The 15,814-nt window shown below is 34.8% G+C and overlaps 1 protein-coding gene across 1 annotated transcript in view; it reads right to left on the bottom strand.

Moving 5' to 3' along the window:
• LOC110256340 overlaps positions 1-255 on the bottom strand; it is a 58,044-nt gene extending 57,789 nt beyond the window's left edge. Inside the window, exon 1 of the mRNA XM_021069818.1 lies at positions 235-255. Coding sequence (XP_020925477.1) covers positions 235-255 — 21 coding nt within the window. The remainder of the gene's footprint in view (positions 1-234) is intronic.

The following is a 15,814-nucleotide window of genomic DNA, read 5'->3' as shown; positions in this document are numbered from 1 at the left end:
TGATAAAGGCCCTGTTTTTTGCGTGTTTCCCCCCCTAGTGGTCTTTCATTGTATTGAAAAGGCGTAGGAACAGTGGTAAGAAGACTTAAGTCCTCTAACTAGGGCTCTCCCTTGAATTGTAAGGAGTAGAGGACTTGGAAATAACCGACGGTAGAGATGTTACAGTCCAAGTTGTCATCCAGAGCAAAAAGCTCACCAATAACCAGTTTTTGCTCTAACACCACACGTCCATACCCAGTCGTAAATAAGATCCATTCCTCTCTATGTGGTCATAGTCTCATTTGACTGTATTTCTGTCTTTCCTGTGTTTTCTTTCTTAAGCTCTGGTTTTCATCTCACAATTCAGAGGTCTACGTTTCTAAATGCTTTTCTTGAACCAGTGTTTTTCAGTAGTTTCAGAACACTATGTTACTCCAGAGCAGGGGATTAAAAAAAAAAAAAAGCATAGCATTAAATTACTAGTCAAAGTAAACTTTATGACCACATTTCCCAAATTGTGTTTCCAGGCACAGAGGTTCATGAAATATTAATAGGTAGTCCTAAGTGGGGGAAAATTATAATTTTCCTTCTAAAATTTTTAAGAGAAAAATGCTCATTACATGTTACGATTTTTGTTATGTGATAATCTGTCTTTAAGAAATAAGTGTCACAGCAGAAATTCCCATACTTGGTACTTAAATGTGTGATTATTCAGTGATGCAGGATTAGCATGTACTGCCCAATTCACAGTTTTGATGTATATGGTTTATTTGGTGACCCTTGATCTATCATGTGTTTATCTTGCTTTCAGAAGTATTAGCACTATTGTTCAGTGTTTAGAATATGTTAGGCATCTGTATGACAAAACTCATTGCTCAAAGTCCTGCAGAAGAAGAATGTTTCAAAGGAAAAATTGAAATTGTTATTCCTGGGCTGTAAGTCAAACAAAAAATGCAATACCTCAGAATTAAGGAATTGTTTTCTTAAGAGGTGAAATGTCCAAGATGAAACTATTGTTCCATTCTAACACATTGGAAATATGATAACAGTTACTTGCCTTTGGTTTCATTTCCATTGAAAATAAAGATAACTGTTACTCACATGTGCATTGTGCACCAAAACATCCTCTGACAACATTTACCTCACTACTGAGCTTTGAAGTCATTTGGAAACAAGACTCAACTTGATTATGAAGCAATATACTCCAGATATATAAAATTGCCAAGTTGAGCAGTAAAAAAAAAAACAACACACCAAGGCCTAACAAAAGCGAGCTATCATGTAGCACTTATTAACTCAGTTATGGTCAAAAAACCATATTTTTAAGATTTTAGTTCTTTTCCATTTGTTAAGGTTTGTTTTGCCCCAGAATATCTTGGTAAATGTCCTGTGTACACCTGTAAAAGAACATTTTATGTATATTATTTGGTGGAATGTTCTGTGTTAATTATATTAAGTTGGTTGATAATGTTAGGTCTTCTATATATCCTTACTGGTTTTCTTCAGTAGTTCTATCAGTTTCTGGGAGAGGAACATTGATGTCTCCAACTATAGCTATGGACTTGTCTATTTCTCCTTTTGTTTCTGTATGTTTTTGCTTTATATGTCTTGAAGCTCTGTTGCTGGTGCACTTACGTTTAGAGGATTATGTGTTTTTGATGAATAGACTGTCATTATGTACCATCATTAAGTCACTTGTAATATCCGTGTTCTGAAACCTATTTTTTAAATATTAATGTGGTCATTCCATCTTACTTTGACTAGTATTTGTATGATATATAGTTTCCTATCTTTTTATTTATCTACATTGTTGTATTTTAAATAGATTACTTGTAGAAAACACATAGGTCTCTCTTTTTAAATTCAATCTATTTCTTTTTTTGATAGTTGTGTTTAGACTACTTACATTTAATGTAGATGTTGATAAGGTTGCATTTAGACCTACTTTTTTGTTATCTATTTTCTTTGTTCCCTATGTTTTCTCTGTTGCTACTTTTCTGTCTTCTTGTGGATTTTTGAATATTTTTAATATTACATTTTATCTATTATAAGTTAAACATATCTATTTGTACTTTTTCTTATGGTTCTATGGTTTTCAATATATACATATGAATTTTCACAATCAGGTAAAATGTGGAAAGACACCTTGAAACCACATAGGTCCCCCCCATTCACTAACCTTTATGGTATAGTTGACTATGTATTATATTTATATATATGGAAACCTCATCAAACAATTTTATAATTTTTGCTTTCAACACTCATACAGGCATACCTTATTTTGTTGTGCTTTGCTTTATTGCACTTTACAAATACTGATTTTTTTTTTCTTTACAAATTGAAGGTTTGTGGCAACCCTGAGTCAGAGTTTACGCTGTTTTTACAATAGTATTTGTTTACTTCATGTCTCTGTGTTACATTTTGGTAATTCTCATGATATTTCAAACTTTTTCAATATTATTATATTTGTGCTGATGATCTGTGATCAGTGATCTTTGATGTTACTGCTAAGACTCACTGAAGGCTTACCTGATGGTTGCATTTTTTAGCAATAAATTATTTTTAAGTTAAGATATTTATATTTTTTATGTAATGCTATTGCACATTTAATAAGCTACAGCCTAATGTAAACATAACTTTTATATGCACTGGGAAACCAAAAAAATTGTTTGACTTGGTTTATTGTGATATTTGCTTTATTGAAGGTGTTTGGAACAAAACCTGCAATATATCCAACATATTCCTGTATGTACTTTAGAGAACATGAGTGGAAAAATAATCTTTTTTATTTACCCATCCATTTACTTTTCCTTTTCTCTCCTTTCATTCCTGAAAACCCATGTTGCCTTCTGGTATAATTTCCCTTTAGCCCAAAGAATTTCCTTTAGCATTTCTTTTAGAGAAGGTATGCTGGTGATGTTTTCTCTTAGTTTTCCTTCATTTGAGTGTATCTTTATTTTTATTCCTGAGGGTTATAGTCACTGGTCATAGAATTCTGGATTAACAGAGTTTTTCCCCTATGGCTTTAAAGATGTTGTTCCACTGTCTTCCCTGTCTATGGTCATTCAAACAGTTTTCACCCTATATGTAATTTGTCTAGAAAATCTCCTCTAGATTATTTCATGATTTAACACTTTTTGTTTCAATTGTTTGATTATGATGTAGTAGGGGGTGTTATTTGAGTTTCTGTTTGAGTTTTCTGAGTGCTTGAATTTGAATATTTATGTATTTCACTAAATTTGGGAAGTTTTCAGCAATTATTTCCTCATGTATTTTCCTGCCCAGTTTCTTCCTCCTTTTCTGGGAATCCAGTGATGAGAAATTAGACATTTTGATGTTGTCCTCCATGCTTCCGAGGCTCTATTCATTATTTAAGTCTTTTTTCTCTTTCTTCTTCATATTGGATAATTTCTATCAATCTCTCTTCCAGTTCTTTGTTTCTTTTATATCCATTTCTACTTTTGAGCCTACGAAGGAAATTTTTAAATTTTGATATTTTAAAATTTTCTAATTGGCTCTTTTTTGTGGGTTCTATTTCCCTAAGAACTTGTATTTTCCCATCTTTCCCAGACTTTCATTTCAAGTTTGCTTGTCTTTACCTCAGAAAGCATAGTTACTAATAAGCTTTGCAGATATTTTTGTGAAATTCATTGGGCAAAACAGCTCTGAAGGGAAGAATAATCAGTTTTACTGCATTTTAAAAAATTCAACATTGTTTAAAAAGAAACAGATTTTGCTTGTAGGCCACAAGGAAGAACGATTTTCTTATATTGATGGCTATGGTTAAAATCAATTCTACAATTGCCAAAGATATTTTCAATGCCATTGTATAGTCTAAGGATTTGCACAATCTCTGTTAAAATATTTCTACCTAAGAAACAACAGGAATATTTGTGTTTGGATCCCCTTACAGTTAGTTAAACCAGTTGTGTTAAATGAGTAGGATCATTGGGTTCTAATAGAAGGGACGTTTCAATGTTGGGTAAAACAATTTTTTAAATTTAGCCTAGTGATTTTCAATGCAGCCTAACTCAGAAATACTTGAATATTGAAAACCATGCACTTCATTTTCTTAATCACTTTGGTGTACTATTCCTATGTGGAACAAAATCTTTACATTGTACTTTAATAAAAACAAATTGTAGAAATAGACTTGATTTTTCAGTAAGAGTATCCATTTCAACAACATCATTCCTGAGTGGGTGGTTTATGATAATAAGGCAAAAACCACTGTTCTAATTTAAATGTTAGCAAATGTAATTTCATAAAAGCTTCTTCATCCAAGTGTTATTTTTATTCTTTTAAAATAATGACTGGAGTTCCCGTCGTGGCTCAGTGGTTAACGAATCCGACTAGGAATCATGAGGTTGTGCGTTCGATCCCTGGCCTCACTCAGTGGGTTAAGGATCCAGTGTTGCCATGAGCTGTGGTGTAGGTTGCAGATGTGGTTCAGATCCCCAGTTGCTGTGGCTCTGGTGTAGGCCGGAGGCTACAGCTCAGATTCAACCCCTAGCCTGGGAATCTCCATATGCCATGGGAGCGGCCCAAGAAATGGCAGAAAGACAAAAAAAACAAAACAAACAAAACAAACAAACAACAAAAAAAACAAATAAATGTTTAAAGGGGAAAAAAGTCTCTAAAAGATAAAGATGGTTATTTTTACTTTGATATACATCTTCTAGCCCTTTTCCCTCAATGTATACACACACAAATTATTTTAAAAAATAAGTAGCAAAATTTACAAGCAACTTAGATGTCCTTCAATAAATGAATAGTTAAAGAAACTGGTACAATAGTGCCATATAATACTATTTAGCAATAAAAAGGAACAAATTGCTGATACAACATGAAGATTGAAATTATTTTCTTTGGTAAAGGACTTGTCTTGCCTCTTTGCCATTTTCCTAGGCTCTTCACTTATTTGAAATGTCATATTAATCAAATAATAAACATCTACATACATCTGAATCTATTTATGAGTTTTACTCTGTTCCATTAATCTCTTTGTTTATGCTAGCATGGAAGAATTTGAATCATGGTGCCTCTATTATTCACTTTGATATCTGATCAAATTTTTTGGCCACGCTCAAGGCATGTGGAAGTTCCTGGCCAGGGATCAAACCCACACCACAGTAGTGATCTGAGCCACAGCAGTGACAATACTGGATCCTCAACTCACTGAACCATTAGGGAACTCCCTGATCAATCAATTCTGCTGTCATTATTCTCTTCAAAAATGTATTGGTTAATCTTATAGAGAAAAGTACAAAAAATTATATAACAAACACTCATTTTCCTGCTGCTTAGGATTAACAGTTATTTAACAGTATTATGTCTGAGTGAAATTTATTGTTTCATGTCAAGGAAATAAAATGTTGAAATAAAGCTGAAGGGAGTTCCCATCGTGGCTCAGGGGTAACGAATCCAAGAGGAAACGGGTTTGATCCCTGGCCTCGCTCGGTGGGTTGAAGATCTGTTGTTGTCATGAGTGGTGTAGGTCAATAGACGCTGCTGAAATCTGGCGTTGCCGTGGCTGTGGGATAGCCCATCAGCTACAGCTCCAATTCGACCCCTAGCCTGGGAACTTCCACATGCCAATGTGGCCCTAAAAAGCCAGGAAGAAGGAAGAAAAGAAGGAAAGAAAGAAAGAAGAAAGGATGGAAGGAAAGAAGGGAGGAAGGGAGGGAGGAAGGAAAAAGGAAGGAAGGAAGAAAAGGAGGGAGGGAGGGAGGAAAGAAGGAGGCTGAAGTATTATTTGGCTCCATATCCAAGCCCTAATTCAATTCTTCCCTAGAACTAACCACTATTTTTAATTTGTTTTTTTTTTCCTTTTTAGTTTTATTCTAAAATTTTGCATTTTTCATACTTCACCAGCCTGTATCTAGGAACAAGGAATAGTATTACTTTTATTTTTTTTTATTTTTATAGCACAGCAGCAATCCAACACACTGCACCGTAGAAGAACTCCCTAGCTTATTTATTTAAAAAAGCCTGACACATTCTTCTCTCCATTTCCAACTCCTGTATTCCCTTGGTTTGCTAGCTCAGTTCTTTTAAGTCTTTATTCAAATGTTGGTGTGGATTTCCCTGACCATCCTTTAAAAAATCACACATACTTTCTCCCGTCTCAGCTTTGTTTTTCTCCATAGCTCTTATTACCATCTAACATATTATGTACTTCTCTATTTGCTTATTACTACATTGCTCCGAGAATGTAAATTACATGAAGGCAAGGATATTTGTCTGTATTATTAACTGCTATGTCTCCAGTTTTCAGAACTGTACTTGGCAAATAGCAGCCACTCAAATAAATATTTGTTGAATGAACCAATGAATTTTAGTGATATGGCAATCAATAGTTAGGTTATTTTCAATTTTTCCATATTTCAAGCATGCTACATTGGATATTGTTCTGTGGCTCCTGCATGACTGTGAACTTCTAAGTAGTAGTGTGTCCATTTTTCAGTTTTGCTTAACTGCTAAATTAGTTTTTTGCTATACCAATTTACCATCCTATCAGTTATGAATTTCCCCTTTTGTAACAGTTGGTAGTGTCAGAATTTTTAAATTTTGTTCATCTAATGAGTAAAAACATATGCCACTATCAATTTATTTTTTAACATTATTATGTTTCCTTTCACTCTTTGTTTTTTTAAACTTTTAACACTGTAACACATGCACATATACTTAAAAATATAATGCCAAAAAGATTATATAGAAAAGAGTAGTTCCCCATTCTTTCCATCCTATGATTAGCTTTACACAGCTATATTTCATAATTTTTTTTTCTTTTTAGGGCTGCATGTGAGACATATGGAAGTTCCCAGGTTAGATGTCAAATTGGAGCTATAGCTGCTGGCCTGTGCCACAGCCACAGCCATGTAGGATCCAAGCCGTGTCTGCAATCTACAAGGCATCCTTTACCTGCTGGGAGAGGCCAGGGATCAAACCCGAATCCTTGTGGATACTAGTCGGGTTCATTACCACTGAGCCACAATGGGAACTCCCTATTTTATAATTTCTTGATTGAGCTCTTTTACAGACACAATAATATCCTTGCTTCTCCTCCTTTTATACACTCAGTGTAATTAAAATTTTCATTTAAGGATCAATATTTATATTATGACTACGTTAATATTGTTAACAACATAGCCAAGTAATGCATGCTTTTTTTGTCTTGGGAAGTTTTTTTCTTGAAGAAAATAATTGTATCATTTACCACATGTATATTTTTCTACATACCTATTCTTACTGTTTTTCTAATTACATATCAATTCTGTCATATGCCTAATACTAGTTCTCTTCATCCAATGCTCAGAAATATTCTACTTGTTTTTTTTCAGAGACCTCATCTTGGTGCTCTTCCTCCTCCTGCTCCAGTCTAGATCACCAACTTCCTACTCTCTTATAGTCTGTCATTGGCAACTTCCCTTTGCCATGTCCTGTTTTAGAGTCCTTATTTCCTGGATCCTATGCTTTGCTCTTTCTTGATTATCTCCTCATTTCAGAGGAACCCTCTTCTAGTAGTTTCCCAAGAAAGGGTAAATGGGAAGTAAATTCTCTGAAATCTTATGTATCCAAAAAGGTTTTCATTCTATCCTAATGGTTTTCAACTCTGGTTGCCTATTGGAATTAGGGAAAAACCTTAAAAAAAAAAAAAAAAAAAAAAAAGTACAATATTCTCAGACCCTGCCTCAGACCAAGTAAGTGAGAATTCCAATACTAGGATTTAATAGTTCCCCAGGAGATTCTAATGTGATGCTAGCTGAGAACCAGACTGTCTCAAACTCAAAACAAAAATTTAGCTGGATGTAGTAGGCCAGATTCTAAGAATATCAGGCGGATGTTCTCCTGTTGGCCTTGAAGATGAAGCAAGTTGCTATGTTGTGATAGGAGGGAGCCATATGTAAAGGACATGATGATTAAGCATTAGGAGCTGAGAGCAGTCCCAGGATGACAGCTAGCAAGAAAAGAAGGACTTCGGTCATGCAACCTCAGGGAACTGACTTCTGCCAGCAAAAATGAGATTGGAAGAGGACTGTAAGTTCCAGGTGAGAGAACAGCTTCAGTTGACAATTTGATTCCAGCTTTGTAAGATCCCAAACAAGGAATCCAACTACTCTGTGCTCAGATTCTAACCCACAGAAACTATGAGATAATAAATGGGTGACTGAGATGATGGTAATTTGCTCTGTAGCAATAGAAAACTGATTATCACAGCTGAGAATAGAAATCTCGAAGGAGGATCATTTTCCCTATGAATTTTAGGAGCATTGCTCCATTGGCTTCTAACTATGTTGCTCTCGTGAAATTAGATAACTTTTTTGGGGGGAGGGGGGGTCTGTGCCTGTGACACGTGGAAATTCCCAGGCTAGGGACTGAACTTGTGTCATAGCGGCAATCCAGGCCACTGCAGTGACAACGCCAGATCCTTAACCTACTGTGCCACAAGAGAACTCCTTTCTAATCCCCACTTTCTTGAACCATTTGCGAGTAAATTTCACAGAACACGTCACTTTGCCATTAAATATTGAGGTGTATTTCATAAGAACAAAGATGTGCATTTAACAACAGTGAAATTATGAAAATCTGGAAATTTAACTTTGTTGTAACACTTTTATCTACAGATCTTATTAAAATTTCCCCAATTATCCTAATAACGTCCTTTGTAACATTTTAAAAATAACCAAGATCAAATCCAGGGTCATGCATTGCATTTAGTTTCCAAGTTTTTGTGTCTCTCTAATATTGAACAGTTCCTCAGACTTTCTTTCTGTTTCATGGCATTGACATTTTTGAGAACAAGAGTCCAGTTATTTTGCAGCGTGTACCTCAATTTGGGGTTGTCTGATGTTTTGTTATGCTTAGATTCAGGTTATGTATTTTTTGCAGGGATACTACATAGATGTTGATGTGTTCCTTTCAATACATTTCATCAGGAGGCAGATGATGTCAATTTGCCTTACTTATTTATTTATTTTGCTTTTTAGGACTGCATGTGCAACATATGGAATTTCCCAGACTAGGGGTCGAATCAGAATTACAGCTGCTGGCCTATGCTACAGCCACAGCAACTCCAGATCTGAGCCACATCTGCAAACTACACTGAAGTTCACTGCAATACTGGATACTTAATCCACTGAGAGAGGCCAGGGATCAAATCCGCATCCGCTGAATACTAGTAGGGTTCATTACCGCTGAGGCACAATGGGAACTCCCTGTCTGCCCTATTATTTGTGATAATAACTTTGATCTATTGGTTAAAATGGCATCTGCTGAATTTCTCCACTGTTATTTTTCCTTTTATAGTTAATAAATAATGTATGTGGAAATTTTTGACAATGTAATTATTCTGTTCTCAAATAACTTCACCTACTATTTTTAGAATTTTTGTCAATTCTTGCCTGATTCAATTGTCACCATTTTTAAATGATCTAAATTCATTGTTTCATTCAATTTTCAGTGATGTTTTTCTCTCTGAAAGTGCTAACCTCTCTATCCTAAGTGTACCCTAATTTCATGATTTCTGTACTAGAATTTAATGATACCAATATAGTTTTCCTTTATTCATACTTTTGAGTACTCAGTAGCTTCTTTTAATCTGGGAATTCTTGCCCTTTAGAAAAACTTATTTTGATTATTTTCTATTCCCCTTTTTTGGAATTCTTTTTAGTCATATATTTATACCTTCTGTATCATTCTTATTATTAATATTTTCTGCACTATATCTGTTTCTTTAATCTTCTCTTTGTTGTAGATTCTGGAATACATCAATCTGATACCTCCATTGAAATTTTTTTTTTTTGGTCTTTTTATGGCTATACCTGTGACATATGGAAGTTCCCAGGTTAGGGGTCAAACCAGAGCTGTAGCTGCCAGCCTACACCACAGGCACAGCAACTCCAGATCCAAGCCACATCTGTGACCTACACCATAGCTTACGGCAACACCAGATCCTTTAACCCACCAACCGAGGCCAGGGATCAAACCCACATCCTCATGGATCCTAGTCAGGTTCATTACCGCTGAGCATAACAGGAAATCCCAAATTTTTAGTTTTTATGATTATATTTAAAAATTTTCCAAGGCTATTTGTCGTTGTTCAATTGTTACTTTTTAAAAAAATCCTGTTCTTACATTATATTTATATTTATGCATTTATATATATGGGATCTTGTCCCTTTACCCACCAATAAACATGGTGAGTCAGCTATTAGAATCCCTAGACATTAGTATTAGATACTATAAGCAATTTTCTCATAGCCATTTAGTTTCTTTAAAAAAAAAAAAAAAAAAAAAAAGATCCTCTGGTCTTCCGCTTGTGAAATATGTGTCTGATACTTGGGATTCTAGGATGAAGGAAGGGTCTTGGCTTCTCACTACCCAGATTTCATGTTTTTACACAATACTTCTCTCCTATTCTCTGCTGTGCCTATTTTGTCTAAGCACAAAGACTTTCTGATTTCAGTTTCTTCAGAGAGGGTTGTGATTTGGCTATGCTGAATTGAGGGAAGAACCTGTTATTCTAGTCACTTTGCATGCAAATTTTGACCCATTTCTCTGTTTTCATCCCTGTGTCTCATCCCCACAAATGGGATCTGATAAATCCATGTTTTGAGCCTGTCAAGGGTTCAGTGAGGTAAAGCAATATACTTGTCTCTGATATAGGCATCTTAACTTACAGCATCTTCTTTTCTTTATCCATCTTTCAAAAACTTGCTGATATCACTTGCCAGTTATCCCCTGCTGTCTTCCTTTTCCCCATGAGTTTATCTTTTTCAAAATCCATATAATGTCATTTTTAGGTAGGATTTTGGAAGAAGAGAAATTAAACTTCTATGGTCAACGTGACATTTCTATTTTAACATATTTATTCTTCTTGATGAATTTATAACCCATTTTCTATGTTATACTAACTCACCTACCCATCCACAACATGGGAATTTACATAGAATTGCATTGAATCTATAGGATAACTTGAGAGGAACATTATTTCTACAACACTGAAACTTCCATTCTGGAAATTCTCCATTTATTCAAGTGTTCTTTGACATATTTCAGAAATTACTATCAGGTGCTGCTTCTTCTTCTTCTTCTTTTTTTTTTTGTGCCATGCCTGTAGCATATTCAAATGCTTCTTATAAAGCTTGTATATTTCTGGTAATTGCATTGATAGATATTTCATCTTTTTGACTGCTCTGTATTGTCAAACCCTACTCCAACTCCCCCACTACATTTCTAACTAATTATAGAAAAGAAAATAATTATATATTTATCTTGTACTGATCACTTTGATGAACTGAAAGTTCTGGAAAAGTATAGTTGATTTTTTATGTAAATGTGTATAAATATTTGTAAATATATATATTTTTATGAAAAGAATGCAAAATGAAAGCTATTTTATTAAGCCTGATAAATTTTGTTATTCAATATTATTTTTAATTTTCTGGCAGCAGTTAATCTGAGAGTTTTTTTCTGTTTTCTTTTTATGCAAATAAGCATTATGTGTTAGATGTTCTTCTTGATGGAGATCTGTTCACATACTTTCATTTGAGAAGTATCCCATGATCAAATAAATTTGAAAAATGCTGTCTTAAAAAACCAGACACTTAGCAGTAGTTCAACAAGAACATACTGAGTAAACAAATGTATTCAGTCTTTCCAACCATCTTCTTTCCTTTGGGCTTATTCTCTAAACTCAGACAGATGGGAAACATTTTCTAAAAATTCTCCAAGGTGAATATTTCATAACATCCCTAGAAACTCATGTTAGTGTTTGACAAATCTCAATGTCAGGAAACTTCCTTACCCTAAGGCTATTTTACTATAGTTTAAGTCATTTCCTTTTATTCTTTCTTTAATGCCTTTAGAGAACAGGTTACCATTCCTTGTGTATAAATCTAGGAAGAACGTTGCATGGAAGTAAAATTTAGTTTAAGGTGTGCTTTAGACATTCTTTTTTCCTCTTTCCACCATGATTCTATAACATGAGAATATTTCTGCCACCCACAAAAAAAGTGAATTTATGTCAGAATATTGGAAAAATATGTCGAACAATTTTAGAGAAAAGTGATACTTGAGTATGAAAATGTTTTATCTCACTCCTCAGAACTCTTTAAACCAATAGTTTCCAAACTTGACTAACTTTTATATACACCATCTGAGCTTAATAGATGTAAAGATTTTTGGCCCCCATGCAAATATATTGAATTTGATTACCAGATGAGTGTTACTTAGAAACTTATAATTAAAAAGAAAGTCTGGGAGTTCCTGTCGTGGCTCAGTGGTTAACAAACCCAACTAGCATCCATGAGGAACCAGGTTTGATACCTGGCCTTGTTCAGTGGGTTAAGGATCTGGCGTTGCTGTGAGCTATGGTGTAGGCCAGCAGCTACAGCTCCGGTTAGACCCCTAGCCTGGGAAATTACTTATGCCACGGGTGAGGCCTTAAAAGGACAAAAAGACTATATATATATAGAAAGACTCTCTCTATATATAGAAAGACTCTCTCTCTATATATATAGAAAGACTCTATATATATATATAGAAAGACTATATATATATAGAAAGACTATATATATATAGAAAGACTAAAAGACTATATATATATATAGAAAGACTAAAAGACTATATATATATAGAAAGACTATATGTATATATAGAAAGACAAAAAGACTATATATATCTATAGAAAGACTATATATATATATATATATATATATATATATAAAGAAATTCCACTCTGGAAGCCTTTAGGATCTCATACTTATGTCCAGTGTTATCATATTCTAGTTTGGGTAATTTTTCATATTTTGTGTTAGGCGGTAGGGAAGCCCTCTTATGAAGTTAGAGATGTATGTCCTTCAATTTTGGAAACAACTTTTATTTAATTATCCCATCTTTTATTTATTGGTTTTCTCTTCCCTGGCTTTTCAATTAGTTGGGAATTTGAGCATCTTGAGTAAAGCTCTATTTCTCTTACCATTTTTCTGAGAATAATCGTTGCTGATTTTTTGTCATCTTTTCTCAACTTTACCTGTCAATGTGCTTATTAAATTTCTACTTTGATAGCCACAATTTGATCATATTTATAATTTCCTAGAGCTATTTTTCCTTTTATGTGGTGGTTTAAAGTATTTCCACAAATTATTTGATGTGCCCATCACAAAGTAAATCCTGGAGTTCCTGTCATGGCGCAGAAGAAGTGAGTCCAACTAGGAACCATGAGGTTGTGGGTTTGATCCCTGGCCTCGTTCAGTGCTTTACACATCTGGCGTCACCGTGAGCTGTGGTGTAGGTCACAGACTCAGCTCGGATCCTGTGTTGCTGTGGCTGTGGCGTAGGCCTGCAGCTATAGCTCTGATTCCCTAGCCTGGGAACCTCTCTATGCCGCAAGAACAGCCCTAAAAAAGGCAAAAAAAAAAAAAAAAAGTAAATCCTAATAACCCTTTCTTTGAATATGGGCTGGACTTAGTGACTTGTTTCTATAGAAAAGTTCAATTGAGAGTGTGTGACTTTTGGATACCAGGTAATAAACGGCAGTGTGGCTTTCTTATTGCTCTTTCTTTGGATTACTTGTTCTGGAAATCAGTTGCTATGTTGGGAGAACACACAATGGTGTTATGGAAAGTTCCATGTACTGAGAAAATAAGGTCTCATTCCAATAGCTGTGTAATAAGCTGTATTAAAGAGGATTCTGCAGCCCCTGTTAAGTCTTCAGAAAACTAACCCCAGTTGAAAGCTTGATTATAATCTCATCCATCTAATCTCCAATTCCTAACCCAGAGAAACTGTAAGATAGTAAATGTTTGTTGTAAGTTACTTAGTTTTGAGATAATTTGTCATGTGCAATAGATAACTATCATATCTTGCCTCTGAGTGTTCCTTTTTTAGCATTCTGTTCTTGTTTCATAGATGTTCTATCTTCTATAATTTCACAAGACATTAGTAATCTCTTTTGTTTTAAATTTTATTATTGTTGATTTATAATGTTCTGTTAATTTCTGCTATACACAGTGACCCCATTATATATATATGTACATATATATATATATTCCTTCTCTCATATTATCTTCCATCATGTTCTATCACAAGCAATTGGATAGGCTGTGCCACTGGCATGTGGGAGTTCTTGGGGCAGGGATCAAATCTTCACCACAGCAGTGACCCTAGCTGCTATAGTGACAACACCAGATCCTTAAACTGCTATACCACAAGGGAACTCCATGATATTAGTAATCTTTATTTGCTATTTTAAGTTTTCTTTTCCTCATTGCATTGTCTCTAATTCCTTTGAAGTTAATTTTTTTTTGATTCTGGATAGTTGACCCAAAAACCCAAAGAGATAGAAGGGGATACAAATTCTGGGAGTGAGAACAGGAGAGAGGAGGCAAACAAAAGGCCAATCAATGTCTGCTACATGAGTCAAGAAAAGGAAAAAAATTAAATATGTATAAGAGAAAGAGATGTGTGAATATATTTTAAACAGGTTTGTATTGTTCATGATATCATCACCTAACATTATACTCAAATTCCTTAGTCTGCATCATCTTTGGTAAAGATCTCTAATATAGCATAAGTTAGAAGTACTCAATAGTGCCTCTACACTGTTTAACTTGAATTCTGTTCCTAAAGTTTTGTTTTGTTGTTGTTGCTTTTTAGGGCCGCACCTGCGGCATATGGAAGGTTCCAAGGCTAGGGGTCTAATCTGAGCTACGATTGCCAGCATACACCACAGCTCATGGCAACACCGGATCCTTAACCCACTGAACAAGGCCAGGGATTGAACCTGCATCCTCATGGATACTAGTCAGGATCGTTACCTCTGAACCACAAAGGGAACTCCTGTTCCTAACATTGTATAATAGATAAACCAAGAGATTATGAGGCTATGTTAAAAAAAAAAAACCTACATTTTTTTGTATAGTAGTGGCTTGAGTGTTGAATTAGTCCGATTGTAGTTTTCAAAGTTAAATGTCAGTGGAATCATTGTAGACTCCATTACTTACTGTCTTTGCCTTTGAGTATGTTTTTCAATTTTAGCCTCTTTTGTAAATGGGAATATTAATAGTGCCTGCCCTAGTGTTATTATAAAGATTTAATTAGGTAAGTTGCTTAGAACAGTGCCTGGCACAATGTTCCCTGTCTTTTTTCTTCTTTTCCATCTGCTTCCCCTTCTTCTCTCCTTTCTTCTCATTCTTTATTCCTTTTCTCCTTCTCCTCCTCCACCTCAAGTTTCTTCTTAGTACTGGCATACCTTATTTTATAATGCTTTGCAGACATTGCTTTTTTTTTTTTTTTTTACCCAAATTGATAGTTTGTGGCAATCCGGTGTTGAGCAAGCCGATTAGCACCATTTTTCCAACAGCATTTATCCACTCTGTATTTCTGTGTCATCTTTGGTAATTCCCACAATATTTCAAACTTTGTTATTATTATTACATCTGTTGTGGTGATCTGTGTGATTGGTGATCTTTGATGTTACTATTATAATTGGGGCACCATGAACCCCACCATAAGACAGCAAACCTAAGGGATAAATGTATGTATTCTGACTGTTCAATGGACTGGCCGTTCTCTAGTCCCTCTCCCTCTCTTCGGGCCTCCCTATTCCCTGAGACACAATAATGCTGAAATTAAACAAATTTATAACCTTACTATGGCCTCTAAGTGTCAGGCGAAAGGAAGAGTCACACATCTCTCACTCTAAATTAAAAGCTAAAAATGATTAAGCTTAGTGAGAAAGGCATGTTGAAAGCCAAGATAGGCCAAAAAGCTAGGCCTTTTTTGGCACTTAGTCAAGTTGTGCAAAACTTCTTGAAGGAAATTGAAAGTG

This window comes from Sus scrofa, chromosome 13, assembly GCF_000003025.6.
Source record: "Sus scrofa isolate TJ Tabasco breed Duroc chromosome 13, Sscrofa11.1, whole genome shotgun sequence".
NCBI lineage: Eukaryota > Metazoa > Chordata > Mammalia > Artiodactyla > Suidae > Sus > Sus scrofa.
Note: the sequence above shows the minus strand (reverse complement) of the source record. Positions and strands in the feature narration are given on the sequence as shown.